We start from the raw sequence: 25,925 nt of genomic DNA, 5'->3' as shown, positions 1-25,925 counted from the left end.
AAAACAACAACTAGAAGTGGTGTCAGCCTGTTTGGACAAGATGATGGCAGGACCCCACCCCCCACCCCCCAGGCGGAGGAGGGCACTGGAATCCGGGCAGACCCTACCTCATCTTCCCCTCTGACTGTTAGCTTTTGCGCCCTAAAGCCCTGGGCACTCTCTTACTGGGCTGGGGGGCAGCTGCAGTTTCTTTGCTCTTGTACAGACGGGCATTGCTGCTTTTGGATCCAAGGGCAGAACAAGTCTCCTCTTGGAGGCTCCAGCCACAGTCACCCTGGCCTATGTTCTGTTTCTTAAAGACACACACCTCGGCCCTGCCTTTCAAGCAGGATTCACGCCTCCCTCTGCTGGGAGCATTGCGCCAAAGGCTCTCAAATGATTTGGGGATCAGTTCCTCGTAGAATGTTTCCTGACGGTCCAAGTTTAAATTAGCCCCCGGCACTCTAATATCACCCTACATTTAGGACCTGACCACATCTAAGGAGCAGGGAAAAAGGGACACTACCTGCTGTGGACAAAACCGTGTCCTCCCACATTCAGACGCTGAAGCCCTGCCCCACCCCCAGCCCCTGCGACCGCCCTGGAGGCAGGGCTTCCAAGGAGGTGGTTAAGGTTAAATGAGGTCCTGATGGGATGTTTGCCCTTGTCGCAGACACAGAGCCTGCACTCTGCACACACAAGGAAGAGGCTGTGCCCCCATGGCGGCCACCCACAAGCCAGGAAGACAGTCCCTCTGGAAACTAGCCGTGCAGGCCCCCTGCCTCAGACTTCCAAATTCCAGGCTGTGAGAAGATAAATGTCTGGTGTCTCGGCCACGTGGTCCGTGGTATTTTGTGATGGCAGCCTATGCTAAGACGCTCTCCTACTGTGGTTTAATCCGCTTCCGCTGCCCCTGCAGAGCTGAACCCCGTGTGAACACATGGGAACACATGTGAGGAGAGGCCCAAACGTGCTCCTGTGCCAGGCCCTGATCTGGGGTGGGAGTGGGGTTCTCCCAGCGGCCTTCCGCCTCCCGTTCTTTAGCCCACTCCATCCTCTTCCCCCGGGGGGGTGGTCAGGCGGCGGCATGCGATGGCGCTGGCGACGGCGCCCCTCCCAGCTCCAGCAGAACCTCGCCGCTCTGCTTCTGGAGAACAGCCCCGCCTCTCCCACAGCGGGGTGCGCAGCAGGGTTTGGGGGCCCCCATCCCCTTCCTCCCTTCCTTGGGGGGTACCCGACACACCTTTAGCTGCTCCAGGTCTGGCCTCTCCATGCTGACCACGGCGGCCAGCAGCTGGTCCTCCAGGCCGTCCCTGGTCACGGTGAAGTTGATCAGGGTGGCCTGAGCCTGCAGCTCGGGCTGGTAGTGAGGGTTGGCCAGCTTGGTGTGGAGGATGAGCCGGAACCGGGGGTTGTACTCACACTCCTTGTCCCCGATTTTAATGAACCTGGAACACAGAGGCTCACGTGAAGGTGAAGGTGAAGGTGGGGTGCCTCCCTGTGAATGTGGTCAGGGACAGACGATACTGCCGCAGTCAGAGAGACTTCTCCTGAACGTATCGAGACGGAGCCCTCGCGTGGGTAACAGGGGTGGGGGTGACAGACCCTCTCCCACGCCCACCATGTTTGATTCTGTGGGCACAGCCGGAGGTAGAGCCATTCCCTCGTGGTCCACGGAGCACAGGATGAAACATCTCCAGCAGGTGGCGGTAAAGCGCTTGCAGGAAGGGCACCTTCTTCGAGTTTGCATGAAGGTGACTTAGAGGCTAGCAACAGGGCTAACTTTGGGGGCTGCGAGTGTGGCTTCCATGGGGGGAATGGTTAACTAAGCAAACAGGCACATCCTAAGGCCTGGCAGGGCTGAGGCTCCCAAGCCCAGGCAGCCCTTCCTGATAATCCCCACCCCTCGCCTCTGCACCTGCAGCCCGCGGCCTCCCTCCCTTCCCCCTCCTCCTGCCAGACCCTTGCTAAGCTCTGATCAGCCACCAGCCCCCAAAGCAATGAGGCTCCTCAAACTGACAAAGAGCTGCGTTGTCAAAACTCAGGCGACTGGCTCAGCCGGAATGCTCACGGTTCAAAGTCAGCCTGCTCTTTGGCCCCTGTCCCTCGAACGTTCCTCCAAACTAGCACGCCGGGCTCACTCAGAAGCAAGCCCAGGGCGGACGGCAGTTCCTCCAGGAAACTTTCTCTGGACACCAGGGCAGCTAAGTGCTCCTCTTCGGGGAGAATGACAGCTGTGCCTCGGGAGCTACTTGGTGTGAGCCGAGGAGGGGCTGTTCTCCGGAGGGTGGCTCTGCCTCCGACTCGCTCCGGCTCTACCAGGGGTCCTGAGCAATACGCCGGGTCTCACCGTCCTTTCTTAATGACGTCTCTCCCAAGCAGGGGTCCCAGCACAGGGTCGATGGACTCCTCCAGGTTTTCAATCAGCACCACCTCTCCGCCTTCCAGGGCGCGCTCCAGGGTCTGAAGGTAGCTGAGGAGAAAGTCGGGCAGGGTGAGCCTGTGGCAAGGTGGAGTGATGCAATTTAACAGGACAGCAGTGGCCTCTGAGGCACAGCTACCTGGGATGACTTCGGTGGCACATTTTTCTCTATTTAAAATGATGTTGTTATGTGATCTGATCTATTTTTAGAAAAAGGGAAAAATTATAAAATACAAAAAAGAACATGAAAATTAACTGTAATCCTTGTATCACATTTTTGTTGTTTATATATATGTCTGGATATATCTTCAAGTTTGTTATGACTATTTCTATTTATTTTCTTATTTATATATTTTTTATATTTTTATTTATATCTGAGTATATGTATTTATTTTGGGGAATTTTTAAAAAAATTGAATATAGCTTTACAGGTGTATAGCAAAGTTTCAGGTATATAGCAAAGTAATTCAGTTATACATACAATTTTTTTTTTTAAAGATTCCTTTCCCTTATAGATTATTACAAAATAGTGAGTATAGTTCCCTGTGCTATGCAGTAGGTCATTTTTGGCTATCTATTTTATGTACGGTAGTGCGTATATGTTAATCACAAACATTTATATTTATTTATTATTTGATTCATGCAGCTCGTTTATTTTATAACATGGTTTTTTACATAAAATGGATTGCAAACATTTTCCTATGTCATGCTATACTCTTCTATGACAGTATTTATGGGACTGGGTATTAGACCGTATTGATACACCTTAATTTATTTAGCAATCAATTACCAAAAGTGAGACTATTTTTAATTTTTCAGTGTTAAGTAGAGTTTAATAAGTACCTCAAAAAATTGAATTTCCCCAAATAGATTTATAAGTTTTATGTGATTCCAATTTGCACAGTCAACATAAAAACAATATAACTTTATAGACCTTGACCAAAAATCTTAATTTAAAAGAAAACAATGAGAATGGTTGAAAAAAATGATCACGAAGAATAAGAGGAGGGACTCACATCAGCTGGTAATAAAATATTTTCTATAACTTCAACAATACAGATATGTAGAAAGAATCTTAAAGGATACCACACACCAAAAGTTGGGAGTGTTGAGAAGAAACGATGAAATACAGGATTTATTTATTTATTTGGGTAACTCCCCTCCTTTTTTTTTTCAATATGATGAAGTATTACTTTTGTAAGGGGAAAAGCTAAATAACTGAAGGCTGGTACAGTATTATATAAATATGGAGTTCCCGTCATGGCGCAGTGGTTAACGAATCCGACTAGGAACCATGAGGTTGCAGGTTCGATCCCTGCCCTCGCTCAGTGGGTTAACGATCCGGCGTTGCCATGAGCTGTGGTGTAGGTTGCAGACGTGGCTCGGATCCTGCGTTGCTGTGGCTCTGGTGTAGGCCAGTGGCTACAGCTCCGATTCGACCCCTAGCCTGGGAACCTCCATATGCCGTGGGAGCGGCCCAAAGAAATAGCAAAAAGACAAAAAATAAATAAATAAATAAATAAATAGGAAAGAGTCAAGACTCCAATAAAATAATTAACGTAGAGTAAAATGTCATCTCTAATTAATCAGAGAAAGGATAGAGAATTTAATAAATGGTACTGGAGCAATGGCTAACCACCTGAAAAATGAAAATTAGGTCTATACTTTATATTGTACCCAGAAACATATTTCAGGTGATTGGCTTTCAGCGTAAAAAGAAATTTGTAAAAAAGAAATCTAATAAATCTAGGTGAATATTTAATTTCTGGAGAGAAAGAAGACTCTCTAAGCATGATTTATAGAAGAAATGTGACATAGCTGACAAAAAAAAGTCATAGTACGTCAAACCTCAGAAAGTTAAAAGGCAAATGATACACTTGAACACGCCTCCATTCACTGATGAAGGGAGACTATACTTAATAGTCTTAACACATATCATATGGAATGTAATATTTGTATTCAAATAATATACAACAAATCTAGAAAACCATTCAATAGAAAAGCAGTCAGTGGACATGAACAGAGAATTAATCACTATGTGTCAGGCACTATTTTCAGTACTGGGGACACAAGAATGAGCACAAACAACAAATGCTTGTATCTAAAATGCAGTTATTGGCCAATTAGAAAGGAATGTTTTAATCGAAGTTGGAAGGGAAGGCCAGGACTAGATGCCTGCCCCTGACGACACAGATAAAAATACGTCGTGTCGTACTTCAGCATTCATTTCTCATCTCTCCTCTCGGTAAGAAAGGACCCCTCTGGCATTTGACATGAGCTTTCTCTGACTGCTTTCTTAGCGCCTCACGTCTGAGGTAAACAACCCTGGCTGGTCTGGACAGGCGTGTTTAGGACACGTGGCCAGAGCAGCAAGCCTCACTTTGGGGGCTGTGGGTTAGGGTGGACTAACGCAGGCTTCCGAGGGAGGATCACCTTGGGTCCAATATTGCCTCCCTCATTTTAAAAATTTTTAACTAATAATTCATTTTTAAATTGTGGTAGAATACGCATAACATAAAATTTACCATTTTTACCTCCCTTTTTTTTTTAAGGGCCACCCCTGCCCTGAGGCACATGGAGGTTCCGGGCTAGGGGCCGAACTGGAGCTGCAGCTGTCGGCCTACACCACGGCCACAGCAATGGTGGATCCTCAACTCAGTGAAGGAGGCCAGGGACCGAACCCGCATCCTCATGGATACTCGTCAGGTTCCTATCCTGAGTCACAGTGGGAACTCAAAATCTACCATTTTTAGTGCCAAGTTCAGGGGCATTAAGCACATTCATGTTGCCCTCTTATCTTTACCACCATCCATCTCCAGAACCTGTTATCTTGCAAAACCAAAACTCTACGCCCCTTAAACCATACCCCCCCATCCCCCTCCCCCCAGCCCCTGGAACCACCATTCTTCCTCCTTCATTCCCTTCTTTTTTGATGGTAGTTTTATTCATACAGGACACTTGTGAAGGACACAAACAGGCAGGCGAGGGGGGTCTCCCAGCACTCTACTTCCCGTCTCTCTACATTCCCGAATGTACTACTCTAGGTGTCCTAGGTAAATGGAGCTGTACAGTATTTGTCCTTTCATGACGGGCTTACCTACTTAACAAGCTAATCTCAAGGTTCACCATGCTGTGGCATAGGACGGAATTTCCTTCCTTTTCAAGGCTGAATACTGTTTTCTCGTATGGATACACCAGCCTGTGTTTATCCAATCATCCGCTAATGGTCACGTGGATCGCCTCCCACCTTTTGGCCACTGGGAATAACACTGCTTTGAACGTGGCTGTGCAAGTATCTGTTACTTTGAAAACTATGTACTCTTGGGGAAATGACTTTTGTGAAACTCGATTTGCTCAAAAGTGAAATGGTACCAATAACACTAACCTCACTGGTTGAGTGGATTAAAAAGCTTTTTTTTTTTTTTTTTTTTTTGCTTCCTGCGGCACATGGAAGTTCCCAGGCTAGGGGTCAAATAGGAGCTACGGCTTTCACCTATGTCTACGCCACAGCAACACAGGATCGGAGCCATGTCTGCTACCTATACCACGGCTCACGGCAACGCTGGATCCTTAACCCACCGAGCGAGGTCAGGGATTGAACCCGCATCCCCATGGTTCCTAGTCAGGTTCGTTACCGCTGAGCCACGATGGGGATTCCTAAAAAGCATTTGAGTGAAAGCTCCCAACACCAAGACCAACACACATCAATCAGCAACCTAATAAATGATGTCCGGCACTCTCGCTACCCCCATTGCCCCATCCTATTCTTCTCATGTCTCCAAGTGGCACAGGACCAGAACTGAGAACTGAAACAACAAAGCTAGGTTATCACAGAGAGGATGAGGCGGTGGGGTGGGGCTGCGGCCCGTGAAGATGGTGGGGGCTGGACAGCCTCCCTGTTGTTCGGGTCCCTTGACGTGGGTAGTAAACCCCCTGCCCCCACCGTGGATGCATGAAGCCTCGAGGCAGGTGCAGAGGGCTGTGAAGGTCTCATAACTCCCTCAGCTGCTCTGCATCCCACTGCAAAGGTCCGAGCGTCCCTCAGGAGACCCGAGAACTTTGTTGCGTGGTTCTGGGGCAGAGGTAGAACAGTGGGTAGAAGAGAGCCATGCGAGTAAGACAGTAAGACGCGGAGCTGTCTGACAATGGACTAGGATGGCTGGGAAGCAGGGAGTCCTCCAGGAGAGATGGGAGGGGAACGCCCCGGCTGGTGGAGGAGGGACTCGGGAACGGGTCAAGACGCGATGCACATGATTTCTAGAGAAAGAGAAGCAGAGACGCAGGACCCAAGCACCCCTCCTTGAGGTGTGTGCTAAAATGAGAGGAGAAACAGGAGAAAGCGCCTGGAGGAACGGCGCAGCTGGGGCTCCCGCCCTGCCTGCAGCAGCAGCAAAGCGGGACCTGCGGTGCGCAGCCACCTACCCCTTCTGTCCAGTCTGGGTGACCCGGAGGCCCTCGCCGTACTTGTTCTTGATCCACTTGATGCCCTGCAGCTGAGGGTCCACCATGAGCGGCCAGCGCTCGCAGCCGAGGAGGATGGAGGCGTTCTCCGTGGACATGCGGTCTGCGGGGAGGCCCTCGTTCTGCCAGGCGGCCACGTCGGCGTCATCTGTCAGCACCCTCAGGGGGTCCAGGGTGGGGGTCATGGGGATGGGAACCTAGTGGAGAAATGCCACACGTGCTCAGAGTGGAAGCCCGCGCTCTCAGCAGAGGTGGAACCCACAGGCTCGCTCAGGGGACAGAGCTCCTCTGAAGCCACACCAAAGTCCCCCGAGGAGCGTTTCGCTGGCTGAGTGAGTACTTTGGAAGCAGGCTTTCCTAATGTCCCAATAACCTTTTCTCTCTTGACGGATGAGCAGCCGCAGAAATTCCGCCGTGTGACCCTCGGTTCTTCAGCATAGCCGTCTACACCAAACGTCCACCACAGGTCCCTTGCTTTCACTCCGCAGCCTCCGTCGCCCTCACCCATGCCAGCAGGGTCACCTCTCATGGCATCTCTGTGCCTCACGAGCCAGGCCCACGTCGGCCCACACTGACCCCTGGGGCGCTGGGAGGCCGGCAGCACCCCCCACCCCCAGCCTCTGTGCCCCTCGGACACCCTTCCTTCTCTTCTCTGTTGACCTCTCTCAGCTGATTTAATTCTTCGGGAAGGCATCTTTTTCTTTGAAGACACATTTACTTTTTTTTTTTTTTTTTTGTCTTTTTGCTATTTCTTTGGGCTGCTTCTGTGGCATATGGAGGTTCCCAGGCTAGGGGTCCAATCGGAGCTGTAGCCACTGGCCTACGCCAGAGCCACAGCAACGCAGGATCCGAGCCGCGTCTGCAACCTACACCACAGCTCACAGCAACGCTGGATCGTTAACCCCCTGAGCAAGGGCAGGGACGGAACCCGCAACCTCATGGTTCCTAGTCGGATTCGTTAACCACTGCGCCACGACAGGAACTCCCACATTTACTTTTTTAAAGATCGGGTAAGAATCACATTCCCTAACCATTTTAGAGTGCCCGCGTCGCTGGCATCCAGTCCACGCATAGTGTTGTGCACCCATCACCTCTATCTCGTTCTAGAACATCTCCTTCATGCCAGAAGGAAACGCCACATCCGGGACAGGTCACTCCTCCAGCCTGGCTACCCCCGGTGCTTAGCAACCTCGACTCTGCTCTCCGTCTCTGCAGGTGCGTCACATAAATGGAATCATGCCGGCTGTGACCTTTTGCGTCTGGCTGCTTCCACTTAGCAGACGCTTTCGAGGTTCACACACAGGCCCTTTTGACCTCTCCGTCTCTCTCTCTCCTTTGCAGTTTCTCTCTCCACTTAGCTCAGGGAAACGTCTCTGGGCATCTCCTTTCACTTTAATTTGACCTGCGAAGGGTACAAATGGCCCTAACCTTAAATGGGAAACCAGCCACCAGAGATGCATCCTGGGAGCAGAAAGATATTTCAATAGAATTGTTTTCCTTTGTAGTCTTATGCATTCTACTTTATGCACTAAAAAAACATTATTGTAAGAAGGAATCCATAGGTTTTACCAGACTGCCAAAGGGGTCTGTGACACATAAATGCTTAAGAGTCCCAAACATGGCCAGAACAGTTGCTGCTAAGCAGCTCCTGGGCTCCTATCTTTGCTCACTCAGCTAATGATCACCCTTTCACCGACTTACTTTCCCACGAGTGTTTGAGATGAATAAAAAGCAGCTTTATTTTTATTTCCCAGGACTGTAACAGTTTTTAAATAATTATTCAGCAAATCATCAGGTGAGTAAGATTTTATGAGCTCATCTGTGAAGCCAACCATATGGGAGAGCAGGGGCTTTGAGGTGAGTAAGATTTTATGAGCTCATCTGTGAAGCCAACCATATGGGAGAGCAGGGGCTTTGAGGTCTAAGCAAACACCAGATGGACTTGGGAACACAACTCTGAGTGAGTTTCCTGTGCTGACTCTCACCGCCGCTGTTCTCTCTGACTCGAATCTCCTCCACTGGACCATGGCCGCCCGGCGACGCCCTTATCTTGAGCGTCTTTTGTGCCTCCTGCCAGTGGAGTGTAGGAGAGCTGCAGACTTGGTGAATATTTGTGGACTGAGGACTGTGAGAGATGTGGACGTGTCCGGATGTAACGCATCCTGAATCCTCCTCAGGCAGGAACCAGCACTGCCCCCTTCCATCATGTCAGTGGAGGAGGAGGAGCTGGGAGCAACGCTGCCCCGACCCTGAGAGCTGAGCGCACCACCAAGGCCATAAAGGGCTTCCACAAGGGTGTCTGTGGGACACAGACGGGGGCAGCTCTGGGGCCTGGTAACAAGGTGCACTGCAGCACTTGCAGAAGGAGGCTTGCCCTCCATTTGCTGCTCTGAAGTCTGGCACAAGGTGCCTCTCAAATTTCCCAGCTTTGACAAGTACCAGGAGACGGGCCGGGGGCGGAGGTCCCAGCAGAGGAGAGGGCTGCCCTCAGGCGGCCTCATGGGTAGTGGTTGGCCGTGTGGAAGGACAAGGTCCCACATCTCCCTTCTGCATCCCAGAGGCCACTAGGGGATGCTCAGGTAGCGGTGGGAGGAAGAATTCAGGAAGCAGTTAGAAGGTTTGGGTTGTCACTGCCTGTGAGCTCACCGGTCCCCTGGGGCCAGTGTGGTCGGGAGCGACGCGGGCTTACGTACTTGCAGCTGGCTCAGGTAGGGTCTCCAGGTCCCGTCCACGAGGCTCTGCCGGTATTTCTTTGTAAAGAAGCCGAGGTATGAGACGAAAGCCGCAGTAAGTAAGACGTCTCCACATAACTGCCTTTCCTGCTGTTTGAGGCTCTGCACGGCTTCTGCCCACCGCACGTTTTCGGAAGCAAGTCCTCCCACCTGCCATTTCCCAGCGCGGAGAGGGGAGAAGACGTGTCAGCGCGCAGGGAGCCAGGCCCAGCCACGGGGCGCACAGCACACCCCGCTCAGCAGAAGACTCGGGACACCGTTTATGCGGCCCTCTTGAGCAAGAGATGTGGACCGGCTGCAGTGAACGCTGAGGTACAGGAGCCCCTGTTCTGTGCTCTGCGCCCCACAGGCTGAATGCAGGCTTCCAGGCTCTGCCCCGGACAGGTGCGGGGACACACGCCCACCTCAAAGGGCTGTGAAGGGGGTTTAGTACAACCGTGTGCGTCAGCCCCTTGGTATAGTGTCTGGTCCTCAAGACATCAGAGGAAATTATGCACCTCTCCCTTTTCCTCTCCAAATGCTGGGGATACGAAAATAAATGAAATCAATTGCACTATAAATAATTCACAGTGGGCGGGGAGACTGATGTGGTAATTAAGACCCAGAGTCAGAAGGGCTGAAACTCGGGCCAAGTCCCCAGACTGCAGAGTGGGGTCCGGGTCTGCGGGGCCCACATTAGCAGGCGCCCTGTCCTGGAGAACTGACAGGTGTGCTGACAGGGGAAGCTCAGCTCCTGTACTCTCTTGGCCTTTTTTCTTCCTTGAAGGACTGCATCCTAGGATGCCAGGGCTGGGAGACCGGAGGGACCTGCACGGCCAGCCATTCCCACCCCATTCCTAGATCACAGACATCAAGACCAGAAAGCTGAAATATCTTGTCAGAACCTCTGGGTTTCTTATGGGAAACCTTATGGGAGTGGGACCTTCTACTTCCTGTCCCTGGAACACTTGCTCTTGGAGCCCTGAGTTGCCATGTAAGTGACTACACTGCTGGACAGACCAAGGTCATGGCCAGGGATGTTCAAGGTCAACCATCCGTCTCATTCTTTTCTGCTCTGACCTCAGCTCCTAGTCTGGCCACACCCTTAATTAACAAACACTATGCAGGTAAGAGCTTGAGAGCTTGCCCATCAAATGCTAGCTTTGTCTTCTAAAGCTTCCTCTGGCCAACATGCATACATGTAAACATGTCACGCCAGGTCCATCCATGCCCCATCCACCCGACTATCCCTGTAGGATTCCCCTGACCAGAGCAGCGTGTGTATTCTCGCCCTTCCCAGGAGTCAGGCCCTGCATCCCAGCACATTTTAATTTGACAGAGCCCCCCCTGCTCTGTCAAAGCGGCGCTCAGCTGTGCTCATCTATTTTGCGCCTCTGCAGCGCTTGACGAGCTCAGCTTGTATAATTAAAGCTCCGCTGCTGAGGCTCACACTCACCAGGCGATTTGCAAGGGAGATTGTGCCTGCGGTCACTTCAGCTTCCTGCTGACATTTGAGTTTGTCGGCCGTGGCTTTTTCAAACTTGGCTGTGAGTTTGGCCAGGTTTTCATTCAGGTGCTGTTCAGGAAGGAACACAAGGTCTGTCAGTGATGCCTGTGCCTCTGAGACAGGGTTCGTGTGTAGGTGAGTTTCAAGCAAGGCCTCCCGGGAGAAACCCTAAGGGCCTGGGAGGAGGGGAGGGCAGGCAGGCAAACGAGGGGGGGCGCCAGGTGGATCCTAGTGGAAGTCCAGAGGGTCCTGACCCAAGCAGAAAACGAGGCTTTCCTGTCCAGCTCCTCAGTCATTCATTCAGGACCAGGAGGGGTGACGGACAAGGAGGGAGCTACTTAAATTCTACCTCTCTCTGTATTGGGGAAAATGGGTTCCAGTAGCCTGACCCAAAAGCACAAGTGCTGCTATTAGGAGCAAAGCTCACCGAGGCCTGGGGAGGGGGCCTGAAAACGGCCAGAAGGGCGGCAGGGCAGGGGTGCTGGGAGGAGCACACTGCCTGCTGCAGCAGGTCAGCAGGTTGGGAGTGGGCTGCCTGCAGCCTGGGTCCTTCCCTTGCTTCAGGTCCTGGGTGTGCAGGACAACTTCCACCTGACCTCATCTAGCCTCTCCAACTTTCCCAAAGAAGAGGAACATTTTGGCAGACACCTTCGATTGTGTCTCTTGTCTATGCTGTAGCCAGGGTTCAGGCTGCTTTGCCGGTCCTTACTGAATCACAAGAGAAAGAAATTAAGGGCAGAGTTTATGCAGCCAAGCAGCTAAACAAAACAAAACAAACAAACAAAAAACCCATTTACCTCCTCTTCTTCATCAAGCAACCATTGAGGGCCACTAGAAGGTGTGAGATTCCAAGAGATTTATGGAAAGAGACACCGGTAGAGGAGCAGGGCAGAGGATGCTACAACAGAGAGCTGGCCTCAATTCACCACGGGGCAAGCTGACCAGCTCTGCAGAGCCCTACAGACACGGGCCATTTGGAAATGACAGGGCGGTGGAGGGGATGCTGAAAACGAGAGGGCTGACTGGAGGCCTCTTCTTCCTCCACCTTGTCGCTCCATCCCCATGCCTGGTATGCAATGCCACCAGCCATCTCTGTCACCAGCAGGAGAGCAGTAGTGGCAGAGAAAGGACATCACGTTCTGGCATTTAGGAGGCATCCAGCATCACTCATCTGATCTAGAAAACAAATTCTGCCAGTCAGCCGGATCAGCCCTCGCCTGCAGAGCTATAATCAGCTTTTGATCACTAGTCTTGTAAACATGAAAGGACAAGAAGACATCTGATTAAAGCCTAGATTAAAGGTTAAACAAGAGGGAAAAAAAAATGACCTGGGAAAAAGAGACAACTTCAGTCAGAAAAAAACAAAAAAACAAAAAAACCAGCAACAAAGCATAAAACCCTTCATAATTAGTTTCTCAGGGAGATTCAGGATATTTCATCCATAAAACAAGAAGAAGATACTTGTAAAAGGAACATGAAAAAAATGACAAAAAAAAAAAAACCCTAGTGAAAAATGACCCCTATTGTTAATGTAAAAAATAATAAATTCCAGGGAAGGGCTAAAAGATTAATTTGAGGAAATCTAATAGACACTATAAGGAAACAAGAAATGACAAAAAGATGAGAGAAAATAGAGGCCTCGTCTGAAGCTCCACTATCCAACCAATACGCACTCTGGAAAATAAGATGAAAAAAGAAACAGAAGGGAGATAAAAGATCATCTTGTGGAACTGAAGGAAGTTAGTCTCTACATGCCAGTAAAACAAATAAAAACGAGTGGCAGCTACGCACATCAATGTAAAATTTCAGACACTGAGAATAAAGAAAAAAACTGAAAGACTTCCAGAAAGGCAGAAACACGGCACATCACGAAAGAAATGGGACCCTAACTGTTCCTCAGACCTCTCACCAGACGAAAAGAGAAAGCATTCAGTGTTCCAAGGAGAAAAATTAGCATCAGAATTTAATACTCAGCAAAATGGCCAGTTCAGTTTAAAAATCAGAAGGCATTTCCAGATGGGAGTATTCGGAAAATTTATCTCTTATGTAATAACATTTCCGAGAAAGTTACTTAAGAATGAGCCATAAGCAAAACAGGAGGCGAAATCCAGAAAGAGGGCGTGGGGTCCAGAAGCCAGCGGCCCTGACCTGAGAGAGCAGTGGCTGTGGCGACTCTCCAGGGCCGCCTGGGGCTTCGAGTTGGGGACAAGAGCGAAAGGTCTTCCTGGCGAGAGTGGACTCAGCAGAACAGCAGATGATAGCGAGCATTAAAAAAAACCCAAAACAACCGAAGCTACGCAAAAGCACCTAATGGCGGGAGCGGGAGAGAGAGGAGGAAGGAGAAACTCCGGGGCGGGGGCGGCAGAGAAAGGCTGAAAGGAAATGTAACTGCACTCAGATCCACCACCATCAGTGCAGACAGGCGCACGGAGGACGTGTGGAATGTAGCGGGTTTTCAACGTTTGAATCAGTCCGTGGACAGAGCTTGGGACGGTCAATACTGGCTACAGTATCTACAGAATGTCAATATTGGCTACAGTATCTACAGAATGCAGATACTTTTAGTGTTGGTGATTCAGAAGCTAAAGTAATGATAAGTAATAACAAGAGACGCTGGAGAGCGGAAGGAGGGGGCTTAGCTGAAGGGAAGGGTAAGAAAGTTATCTTGAAGCCGAGGGCTCCCGAGGACGCGGCCTCTACGTGCCTGAGTAAGAAATAAAGGTCACATTGGCTGAGACGGGGCCGTACTGATACTGAGAAGACAGGGGATGAAAGCCTTAGAGCCTCACGCAGCAGAAGCTCAAGTGCCTGAGTGAGATACTTCGCGAATTCGGATGTCAGCACAGGACACAGACAGGGGTCGGAAATTCAGATGAGCACACCAGGAAGATAATGCAAACTAGTCAGATGAGTCTCATGTTAAAAAAAAATAGGATCCAGAGGGACTCTAACAAAACGCACTCCTTGACACCAGGGTCAGTTAATGATATTCAGGAATCTTCTGATTATTATAAGACTGGCCACAAATCAGATTTTTTTTTTTTGCTCTTTTTTTTTTAATTAAATCATTTCTAAACACTATGTGCAGGTTGAGTAAAAGACACGTAAGCCGCTAGGTAGCAAGCGCTGAGTGGCATCAGCAATCACTTGAAACAGACAAAAGAAAGCAAAGGGCAGGAAACTGTTTTCATTCGAAGCTCTTCTCTGCTCTCTGACATTTTACATACATGTGTGTGTATGTACACTCAGTGCACATGCCTTACTGCTTTTATTACTATTATCTTTACAAACTGTCACATTCATATGTGTTCATGATAGAAAAAAAAATACTGATAAACAAAAACCATCTAAAATCTGCCCCCTGAGATCACACCACTATTTGTATTTGTGTGTACTTTAATTTTATATATAATCAAATTGAAATAACCTGGACAATCTGCTTCGAAAGATGATTTTCTTACTTTATGCATTTTTGAATATAAAGTTCTTTCCTTGGAATGATTCTAAAATCCTAAAAATAAGCTTTGGGGGGGGCGCAAGTGCAGCATGCTGGCAGTGGCCTCCAGGGCAGGGAGGGAGGCCCTCTCCTGCGTGCGCTCCATCCCCTCGTCAGGAATGGGGCGTGCCTGCGCTCTGGGGATATTGATAGGCACGCAAAGAAGCAGAGGATGGAGAGGAGATTGCTAAAGACAAGATTGCTTGTTTTTGTTTTTGTTTTTTTCCCCAAAAAAATATCTTGGCAGAAAAGAAGTGCCTTCCTAAGGTAGCCAAGTATTTTAAAAATATTCTGATTGCTTTCCTAGGTTGAATGGGCCCATCATGTGCGTGTTGGCTACTGAAAAGGTATAAACATTTTGAAAACATTCCCTTTGCACCAAATGTTCCCTTAGTTAAAATAACTTGAGTAAGAGATCTTTGAAAATGCAGTTCTTGTTAGCACTTTTCTGGGAGAGACTGAAGAATAAGAAAATCATCAGAAGGTCTTTTCCCCCCAAAAGCAGAAGAGCATGTTGCTGTGTTTTGCCCTGGGTGTTCTTTCAAGAGCGCCACCGCCACGGTGATTATTGCTAGTGTTCAGTAAACTGGCCCATGAGCACCTGGATTTACAAAGCAAACACGCCGAGAGATGAGATGCCAAAGCATCTTTTCTTTATAGAGTCTGGCTGCAAGGACCTTTAAACTAGAGCCTTTAGCCACAGAATTTAATCTATCTAATCAATAAACCCACAAAACATGAAGCATGTGGTATGTCTGCAGTCTTCCTTTTCACAACGTGTAAGATCCTTTTTATTATCAGGAGAAACTTGCAGCAAGACTCTTATTTGCCTGGAATGCACCTGTAGAAACAAAAGATCCAGGGAATGTTTCAGCTGGAGCTTCATCACTGTAGTGGCTGGTGACCAGGACTGGTACGTGCACATGGTGAGGGCACGTGGGGGTGGGGTGGGGAGGAGGGGAGGATCGGGTGGCCTGGGCCCCCCTGGAGGTGCCGGCTGCTCCCTGAGCTACCACGGGCTGGGCACTGGGCTGGTGCCTTACGAGACTTCCCTCCTTCCATCCCCACGGCAAAGTCACGAAGCGGGGACCGCTGCTGTGTCCACTTCACTTCAGGAAACTGAACCCTAGGCACTTCAAAGTCCTTCCTAAAGATCACCCATCGGTGACGTGTACACGTAGACTGGAAGGTCTGCTGATGGCTTTTCAGCTGCTTTGCCATCCTGTGGGATTCTGACTTCTCCCTTTTCATTGTGATAGTCTCCCCACTTAGGTGAAGGTCAAGGGAAGTTTCACTTCAAAGGTGACGTTCAAGGGAAATTTCTCTCAACCAGATGGGAACCCAAGATCACCGCCACTCCCCAGTCCTGGGTGAGGGACACATCATCAAAATATCAACAGGAGGTTAATAATTTTATATTTATGGTCAAGGACCACCTCTGCCCCAAACCACAATATGCTCTGTGCTTGTAAAAGCACGAATAAAACAATGTAGGCATCAGACACACCCGGCAGGCCCACCTGTTCGCACCGCTGACAGAAGAGGGGTGGACAGTTGGCCAGAATGGAAGATAACAGTGCACAAAGTGAGGAAGGGTGGCTAAAACCTGCATTTCAAAGGGGAAAAAGAAGCTCCCCTTTTTGACTTTTTGTTCTTAACTATCAAATAGGCAAAAATATTAGGTTTATTTGTGGCTAATAAGAGAGCAGCTGGTTTCGTGGATAACACTATTCACCTGTTATACATACGTATCCATCTGTTATCTTTTCCTTTCTTGGAGCGAAAGCAGAAAACCTTTTAGGACCGCAGTGTAAACCAATGGCCCGGTGATCTGTCTTGTCTGGACTATACAGTGTTTGAGAAAGAAATTTTTAAAGTTCCCTCTACTGAAAAATCAGGAGATTTTCATGTAACAACTTGGTTTCCTTTAAAACCAGGCCCCTGGGCACTGTTTGTCTCAGGGTAGGGTCACTTACCGCGATCTTGGCCTTAACGGCCGCCAGCTTCTCCTGGGCAGCGGTGAGGTCCGAGGTGGCCTTGCTCAGAGCCTGGCGCTTGGGCTCCACGTCACAGAACACCTCGTAGAACCTCACGATGTTTATGACCCAGGAGCAGAGGCCTGCGGCTGCGGACGACTTGGTGGCCACGAACTCGGGATTGAACTCGGGGTCCTGCAGGTACGGCCTGATGGCCCTGAGGCAGTTCTCATGAATGTTCTCCTTGTCAAAGTGGATGAGGGACTCCAGGAAGCTGTCCACTTTGGCCATGGTGACCCTGGTGGCCTTCCAGCTCCTGTCCTTGGGCACCTTGCCCCCCGGAGCGGTGAGTGCCATCACCGCAGCGCTGACGTTGCTAACGGCCGGGGGCGGGGACCCGAAGGACTTCAGCTCCGTCAGGTTGGTCTGGGGAGAGCGAGGCAGGTGTTAGAGGAAAACGAATGGTCTCGCTGTGTCCGCCGCTGCTAATGGAGCGGGGCTCCGGAGCGATCGGTCTGAGAAGGCCGCTTTGAAGCCTGCAGCAGCCCTCGGAATTTTAAAGACCATGACTCATCAAAAGGGAACCGAGCCACTCCCTGGGGGGCTTCAGACTCCCCTGAACGGTTAGCCGAGACTCATCTATGTTCTCTCAGTGCTCTGACTCGTGGCCCATCGAAAACACACAATTATTTCACATACAGCTGAAAATATAAGGATGCGGACATAGTCTGAAATATGCAGCATGCCATGAATAAAAGATAAGGTTATTATAAATTAATTTCCATCTTGGATTGAAGAGAATAGCACTGTAACCCAACTAATTTTTTTCTTTAATTAAACTGCTTTGTTCCATGAGCTTGTTCTAACTACACTTGACTGTCCTGATAGCAAAGTGGCATTTCCTGCCAAGAAATAATTCAGACAGAAAGCCAGGCACAGCTCGTGCCGTCACTGCCTCTGCCTAGATGTGGGTTTGTCCTTTGCTCTAAGTTTCACCTGCTCTAGAAAGATAGGGCTGAAACGGGTGATCTGGGCAAGCCACTTAAACTTTCCAGGCCTCTGTGTTTTGGTCTGTAAGTTGGGAGCAGAAAATCTGAGAGTGAAATTTTGTCAGAAATGCACATAAAGTGGATTTAAGGTTTGCTGTGATGGTCAGTGAGGAGCATGTGACCTCAAAAGCACTTGCTTTGGGGGTTGATTTTATAAGTGGGGGAAAATCTTGATTGCAAAGATGAGATTCTAGTGCCAAATTAGTCTGGGGTGTTCTTGGGCCTTGAAATCAAAACAGGAGGGAGATTCTTTCTCACACCTAATGGAAGCACCTAGGAAGACGCTCCATTTATCCTGGCAGCTGTTTTCACCTTTCGTCATGACCAGCCTGTTGGGGACAGGAACAAAGGGCAGCACAGGGGCGGAGGGTGAGCTTGCATCCCTGTCGGAGTGGTCTCCCCCGGGGGAAAGAGGACCAAGTAAGAAAATACAATTAGAAATGAAAACCCCATGATTTTAAAATAGTTTGAGTTAAGCATGTTCAATATCCTGAATGAAGAAAATACAAAAATATTTAAAGATGAAACTGAATTCTATAACCCAGATACATCATTGTTAATATTTCAATGTAATTCCTTCCAGTTTTTTGGAATATTCACAGATATCTAGAAATTAATCACAACCCTTCTGGTGTCAGAGACACAAGGCCCAGCTGAAGCACAAAGGGAGATTTTTCTGGCTCACGTGTCTGGGGAGGGTGGGCCGTGAGGACCAGCTGGCTGGCGTTTGGAATGTGAGCAGGACTCTCTGGACCTTCTCTGCACACGGCCGACCTCTCTGACTTTCACCTGGGCCACCTTCTTGGTATCTCATTAAGCTCTAGGTTCAGTCACCTCCTCCCGGCACACTGATTGCCAAGCTCACCTCCACCTCAGGACCTCGGCCTGGAACACTCCTTCCTATGCTGTTTGCCTGGCTGGTCCCTTCTCCTCCGTTAAGGTCTCGATTCAAAAGGTCCCCCCACCAAAGGACTCTTCCTGCCAACACCCCTCCCTAGCCACTGCCTATCTGAGCACCCTGATGAGCTTCGCAGGACTCAGGGCAATCCGAAACAACGGCCGCTTTTTCCTTCTGGAATTACTCAACTCCTCTCCTTCAGGAGAACAGAGACCTCCTCTCTCTCATAAGCCACTGAAGCCCCCGTGCCTGGAGCAGAATCGGGCACACAGGAGGTGCTCATCAATGTGTGCGTGGAGTGATGGAAGGAGATGAAGGGATGCTGCAGCTCCAGGCTCGCATCCATCACTCTGCAACCAGAAGGGAGGAAGATTTTTTTTCTCCAACGCAAGAGCTGAAAAATTATGTCTCAAACAGCTTTCACTGAAAATTATGTCTCCAAATTTTTGTGTCATGAATTAATTTTGCAAAACATGATTTTAAAGTATGAACAATTTTCTCTCACTTGGACGAGCCATAATGTATTTAGTCAACTCCATACTGTTGGGCATTTAGATTATTAAATTTTTAATAGCTGCTTAAATGATATGAACTTTTGATGGCATTAGAAATAAATAAGCCCAAAATAAAATTGAAGTTAAATTAGACTTATACGTAACTTTTAAGTTATGTGAAGAATAGCGACATCCTTATAATATTAAATTTTCCCTTACACAAACTTGGTATATCTATTTGCCTATTCATATCTTATTTTACATTGCTCAACAAAGATGTGTAGTTTTCTTCACATGGTTTCAATCAATTTATTATGTTTATTTGTATGGTGTGTTTTGGTTGCTATTTTGAAAATATTGTATTTTCTAACTGGCTACTGCTGATGTTAGGAAAGCTATTAAATTTTGTAATGGGCCCTTAACCTTTCCCTTTTATTTGTTTTATTATATTTTTATGATATCCATGAATAATAATACATTTGTCTGGTACTTTACAACATTTACATAATTACTATTCTTCATTTATTATTGCATTGGCTCGGAATTCCAGCGCAATTGTTTTGTAGTAGTAGGGAAGGGGGTCATTCCTGCGCTCTTTCTCTGTTAATGGGAGTTCTGCTGATGCTCTCCCATTAGACAGCATGTTTTGCTCTTAGACTGGGACTGATTGCTCTGTGCCGGCAAAATATCCAAATATCCTTTTGTTCCTACTTTGCTAACAGTTTTAACAGGAATGGGTGTTGAACTGCGTTAAGTGCCATTTTGGCATCTCCCAAACTGACTACAGAGGGTTTCTTCTTCGATCTATGGCTGAGGGTGTTCACGAGTAATACTGCATCCGTTGGTACCATGCTGTCGTTCGAATAAGCTGACGGATGTGATTTACTACTATTTCATAGGGATGTCTTAGATCACTCTTCATAACTTCAATTAATCTGAGGTTTCATTATTTGTGCTACCTTTGTCACTTTTAGTTTTAAGCTTATCACATGATAAAGGCCTCTAAAAGTGCTGTAACCCTAGAATTCTCAAAACCACTTGATTGTAAAAATTACTTTTTATATAAATTTTAAAGATTAAGCTAAAAGTCAAATGAGGAGTTCCTGCTGTGGCACATCAGATTAAGGATCTGGCACTGCTGCGGCTGTGGTACAGGTTGCAGCTGTGGCTCAGATTCAAACCCTGGCCTGGAAACTTCCATATACCACAGATGCAGGCATTTAAAAAAAAATAGTCAAAAGATAGGGAGAAATATTTACAACATATACACCAAGACATATTGATAAAAATTTGTTAGAAATCCTATAAAGCAATAAGAAAAAGGGAAACTATCTCGTAAGAAAATGGATAGAATCTGAATTATGGACAAAAGAGGAAATCTAAATATCTGAAAAGGTTCCCAGTCTTGTTAGAATAAAACTATTTTTATTGAATGAAATTCATACTTTACTCTCTTATTGAGAAAAATTAAAATGGTTGAAATTATCCAAGATTGGCAAGGATGTGGGGAAAGCAGCACATTAACAAGAATAGCTATTTTGGACAGAATTGGGCATTATTTAGTTCTTTCTTTAGGAACATACTGTTTACAAGTTTCCTATTGCTTCTGCAACAAGTTACCGCAAACTTAGTGACTAAAACAACATGATTTTGGAATTCCCTGGTTGCCTAGAGGTAAGTTAAGGATCCGGCATTTTCATTGCTGTGGCGCAGGTTCGATCCCTGCCCTGGGAACTTCCACATGCCATGAGTGTGGCTGATAATAATAATAATAATAGTAAATTTTGAACTCACTTTATTAACAAAAAACCCCCAAAGCCCCACATGATTTTACTATCTTACAGTTCTGGAGGTCGGGAGTCCTAAACTGAAGATGTTGGCAGGGCTGGTTCCTTCCAGAGGCTGGAGGGGAGAATCTGTGTCTAGCTGTTCCCAGTGTCCAGAGGTGGCCTCATTTCTTTGCTCAAGGTCCCCTGACCGGCTTTTCCAGCCCTCTGTCATCATATCACCTTCTTCTTTGACCTTCGTGTCTCCTTCTTCCTGTGATGGCACTGAGGGCCCACCTGGATAATCCAGGATGATCTTCCTATCTCAAGACCCTTCACTTAATCACACCTACAGAGTCACCTTCCCCAAATGGAGTGAAATTCACAGGTTCTAGAGATTGGTACGTGGTACGTGAGTATCTCTCGGGGTGGGGGCTGCACCCCTCAGCCTGCCACGTTGTTGTACAAAACAACTCTACTTCTTCTTTGGCCCAGAGAAATATTTGCACATATGTAGCAAAGACGCATGCACAAGGATGTTTGCATTGAGAAACTAACTAAACACTCAATAGTGCATAAATAGCTAAATAAAATAGAGGACAGTTATACCATGGAATACTACAAAGCATTAAATAAAGTTTCAGTGTATGTACTGGCATGAAACAGTCTCGTTTCATGAAGAAAAGTAAGTTGCCACTGTCCATTTGTATTTAGAATATGATATACTTTATATGTGCATTTCTACAAATATAAATACATAGAAAAACTGCTGGAATAGATAACACCTCAAATTTTTCCAGGAGTTCTCTTTTGGGAGAGGACTAGGGCTGGAGTGGAAAGAAGGGTGACTTTATATTTTCCCCTATATATTCTATACTCTTTTTTTTTTTTTTTTTTGTCTTTTTGCTATTTCTTGGGCCGCTCCCGCGGCATATGGAGGTTCCCAGGCTAGGGGTCCAATCGGAGCTGTAGCCACCGGCCTACGCCAGAGCCACAGCAACGTGGGATCCGAGCTGCGTCTGCAACCTACACGACAGCTCACGGCAATGCCAGATCGTTAACCCACTGAGCAAGGGCAGGGACCGAACCCGCAACCTCATGGTTCCTAGTCGGATTCGTTAACCACTGCGCCACAAAGGGAACTCCTATATATTCTATACTCTTTGAATTATTTTTAACAATAAAAATGCCACTACCTGTTATTTGCATAATAAAAAATAAGTTTACCATAAAAATGCAAAGGAAATAAATAGAAAATTACAAGTAACTCTGTAAGGAGGGAAAAAAAGGCCATGAAAACACAAGCAAAACCATTCTTCAACCAAGGCAGGAAAAGTATACTGGATTTATTTCAGTTTAGCTATAAAAGTGAAATAAAACTGCCAAAGCAGAGACGTAAAAGGTACTGAGACTTAGTACCATGCTCTGATTTACAGGTGTTCTTTATGTATTAACTCAAGATTTACTGCTAACTTTGAAAATGATGAGAAAATAGGGATGTGGTCCTTAAATACCAGAGTCCCTGTGAATGCAGAACCCAGGGGATTTGTGAAGCAATGTCCCCCCCTTTCCTGTGGTACAGTCCAACCCATTTCACCTCATCAAGTGGGGGGGGGGGGCCGCTGGGAGAAATGGAGGACGGTGGTTCTAAAGGTACAGACTTCCAGTTACAACGTAAATAAGCCCCAGGGACACAATGCACAGCACGGTATTGTGTATTTGAAAGGCGCTAGGAGAGTGAATCTTAAAAGTTCTATCACAAGAAAAAACTTGCATGTGATGGATGCCAACCAGACTTACTGTGGTGATCGCTTCACAGTATACTTCTAAGTACGGAATTGTTTGCTGTAGTTTCAAAACTAATATGTGTCTTGGAGTTCCCGTCGTGGCGCAGTGGTTAATGAATCTGACCAGGAACCATGAGGTTGTAGGTTCGATCCCTGGCCTTGCTCAGTAGGTTAAGGATCTGGCATTGCCGTGAGCTGTGGTGTAGGTTGCAGACGCGGCTCGGATCCCGAGTTGCTGTGGCTCTGGTGTAGGCCGGTGGCTACAGCTCCAATTAGACCCCTAGCCTGGGAACTTCCATATGCCACGGAAGCAGCCCTAGAAAAGGCAAAAAGACAAAAACAAAACAAAACAAAAAACTAATATATGTCGACTCTACCGCAAGTTAAAAAAGGCTGTTTGAGACCCATGAGTGGGTTATAACCTGTGGATTGAAAACACTCAGGCGCAGGTGAACTTCTCAGTGACGCCAAGGGCTGCTAACGGTCCTGCCTGACCCGCCTTCAGAGGCACATGTCCTCGTCACCCTCCCAGGCGCCCACCTTGCACCCCCGGCTCAGACATACCACACCCTTGCATGCACTTGTGTCTTGCAAACATGGCTCCTTCTGGGGTGGGATTTTCTGCCTCCTTGTCCTTACCGTCCTGGTGTCACGGGCTTTCTCTTCCCTAGTCCTACCTGGCCAGGCGGTTAGCTGTGCCCTCATCTGTGCTTTCAAGCCACTGGAAGTTTTATTCCTGCTAATGTCGTCCATGTGCAGAGTTCATGAACACTGATAGAGCTACAAGGCTGAGAACAAAACACCTGCTGCCTCCTCCCAAAGCCAGCTCTCCAGAAGCCTCGGCTTACAACTGCTTCCCTCATTCCTTCTAGATCTCACTGCTTGTTGATGATGGAGATGCTGAGGCTGCCATATGTTTCATTTTCATTCATCAAGAGGCTTCCTATCGCAGTGTGAATATTTAGTTATTTTTATTGCCTCCTTTTCCCCCCTAAGGGTCCTGCCCTGTTATGGTCATGTCGAATTTTTAGTTCATGTTCAGTATGTACATGAGTATGATTATAAATATTGGCTATCTTGGGCTACATTTTCTTTTTTGCATACTCTAAAATTTTTATGATTTCATTGTTTCCTCACAAGGTAAACCTTTCGGCAAATACCTGAAAGAAGAGGAGGGAACCATGGGTTTACATGCGAGAAGACATTCCACGTAGAGGCAGTTTCTTGTTCAAAGGCCTTGGGTGAGATTGTGCTGGGGGTGCTTGAGACACAGCAAGAAGGTCCGTGTGGGTAGAGTGGCGTGACAGAGGAGGAGTCACAATTGATGTCGCAGAGGAGATGGTGCAGGCATCATGGAGGGCCTGGCAGGCTAAGGCTGCAGCTTTGGGTTTTATTCTGAATATGACAGAAAGCCAGTGGAAGACTCTGGAGAGATGGCTGACATGGTCAAACTGTTGTTCTAAAAAGATCACTCAGTGGAGTTGCCTTTGTGGCTCAGTGGTTAATGAACCCAACTAGGATCCATGAGGATGCGGGTTCGATTCCTGGCCTTGCTCAGTGGGATCCAGTGTTGCTATGAGCTGTGGTGTAGGTTGCAGATGCGGCTCGGATCCCATGTTGCTGTGGCTGTGGTGTAGGCTGGCAGCTGTAGCTCCAATGTGACCCCTAGTCTGGGAACCTCCATATGCTGTGAGTGCGGCCTTAAAAAGCAAAATAAAATAAAGATCCCTCAGCTATAATGGGCAAAGACAGCACTGGAGCAAGGAGGTAAAGAGAGAGGCCACTGAGAGGCCACTACAATAGTCTGATGAAGGGATGATGGTGGCTTGGACCAGGTGGTAGCAATAGAGACGATATAAAGCATTTGAATTCCGGATGTACTCTGAAGGTAGAACAGACAGAACTTGCTAGGAGACTGGATGAGAGTGTGAGACAAAGAGCCCAAGAATTTCCAGTTGTCTCCTTCTATGTAATAGAGGAAAGAAAGTGAGGGATCTAGAAGTTCAGTTACTGGTGCCAAACTATCCAGACAGGTAGAGGAAAGTACCTACAATATTGCCTGGCACAGAAGAGGCACTCATTAAAAGTGAGTTTCTCTGGAGTTCCCGTCATGGCGCAGTGGTTAACGAATCCGACTAGGAGCCCTGAGGTTGCGGGTTCGGTCCCTGGCCTTGCTCAGTGGGTTAAGGATCCGGCGTTGCCGTGAGCTGTGGTGTAGGTTGCAGCCACGGCTCAGATCCCGCACTGCTGTGGCTCTGGTGTAGATCGGCGGCTACAGCTCTGATTAGACCCCTAGCCTGGGAACCTCCATATGCCGCAGGAGCGGCTCTAGAAAAGACAAAAATAAATAAATAAAAATAAAAGTGAGTTTCTGGCAGAGTTATCTAAACTTCAAATCCAGTGCAAATTTCGGAATCCTATCCCAATGCCTATGTGTTTATTTCTACCAATAATAATCAACTAACCGGCCAACGAATTAACCGTGAGTATTTTGGGGCTTTCACTGTTTCCAGTCTTGTGGAAACAGAGGAGACAGCACTGGTTGTGACGACATCAGCGGCAGCAGCAAACACCTGAACGGCTGCCGTCTGCTGGCTGTTTTTCACACGCGATCTCACTGGATCCTTAGAGCAACCTAACGGGGACTACGACTATTACCTCCATTTACAGGTGAGGCTCAGAGAAGACAAACTCGTTCTTAGAGCCACACTCAGAGTGCTTCAGCAAGCATTTAGACTCGACAATCCCTGTGTCGAAAGAGCTAATGAAAGCCATCAGTCTTCTTGGCAAGAAGTGCTCACTGCTCACTACATGAGGGTGCATACACACAGCGGGCTCTCCTTTGTGCCCTGCACATCAGAAAAGGCAGAGACTCATCTCAAAGGTAAGTCTGATTTTGAAATATGGGTGGGATCTGGACAGAATGAGATGAAGGCAGAGGGAGCCCTAGACGGCAGCGGCACAGTACAGTCTCACCAAAGGCCCAGTGGCTGAAACGGAGGCTGCTGTGAGGGGTCAGGGGATGCTGGCCTGGCTCTGTTAAAAGGTTCAGGCTGACAGGTGGTGGCATAACTGCACTATGCCGCCAATTCCCAGTCTACCCAACGATACTCAAAAGTCTCCTGGAGAAACCTTAGGTTTTCTATTGATGTAGGGTAAAGGCCCCTTTAAGGCCGTTGTAGGTCCGTGGTGCCTTTACTTTTAGGGACCTCCTACCTCACATCATAAAAAATACTAAAATGCACTCACATCTCACGTTCAATATAATCTGTACGTAAACAGACATCACAGGATTTTACAATGTCCCCAGTTTGGTCTCAGCTTTGCAGAGGCCCAAAGCCAAGAGATCCTACCTTCCAAAGAGAGGTATGACTTAGCT

General features: G+C 47.8%; 1 protein-coding gene across 20 annotated transcripts in view; it reads right to left on the bottom strand.

The window, feature by feature from the left end:
- The window catches only part of DNAH9 (dynein axonemal heavy chain 9), a 330,145-nt gene that overhangs the window by 88,452 nt on the left and 215,768 nt on the right, over positions 1–25,925 (bottom strand). For 15 of the 20 annotated variants that reach the window (XR_014821870.1, XR_002337369.2, XR_014821872.1 and 12 more), the window contains 6 exons: positions 16,553–16,978; positions 11,030–11,149; positions 9,556–9,744; positions 6,824–7,059; positions 2,330–2,452; positions 1,223–1,427 (listed from right to left, as the gene is read on the bottom strand). Coding sequence is in view for 13 of the 20 variants with exons in the window: in XM_084986157.1 (XP_084842283.1) it covers positions 1,223–1,427; positions 2,330–2,452; positions 6,824–7,059; positions 9,556–9,744; positions 11,030–11,149; positions 16,553–16,978 (1,299 nt within the window). In the remaining 7 variants the exon portion in view is untranslated. The remainder of the gene's footprint in view (positions 1–1,222; positions 1,428–2,329; positions 2,453–6,823; positions 7,060–9,555; positions 9,745–11,029; positions 11,150–16,552; positions 16,979–25,925) is intronic. The other 5 variants (XM_084986159.1, XM_084986160.1, XR_014821874.1 and 2 more) reach the window with 3 other exon arrangements.

Source organism: Sus scrofa, chromosome 12, assembly GCF_054392235.1.
Source record: "Sus scrofa isolate SSC_HxYL_T2T_F1_AM1 chromosome 12, Sscrofa_HxYL_maternal_Yorkshire_Landrace_v2.0, whole genome shotgun sequence".
Taxonomy (NCBI): Eukaryota; Metazoa; Chordata; class Mammalia; order Artiodactyla; family Suidae; genus Sus; species Sus scrofa.
This window is presented reverse-complemented; position numbering and strand designations above follow the sequence as displayed.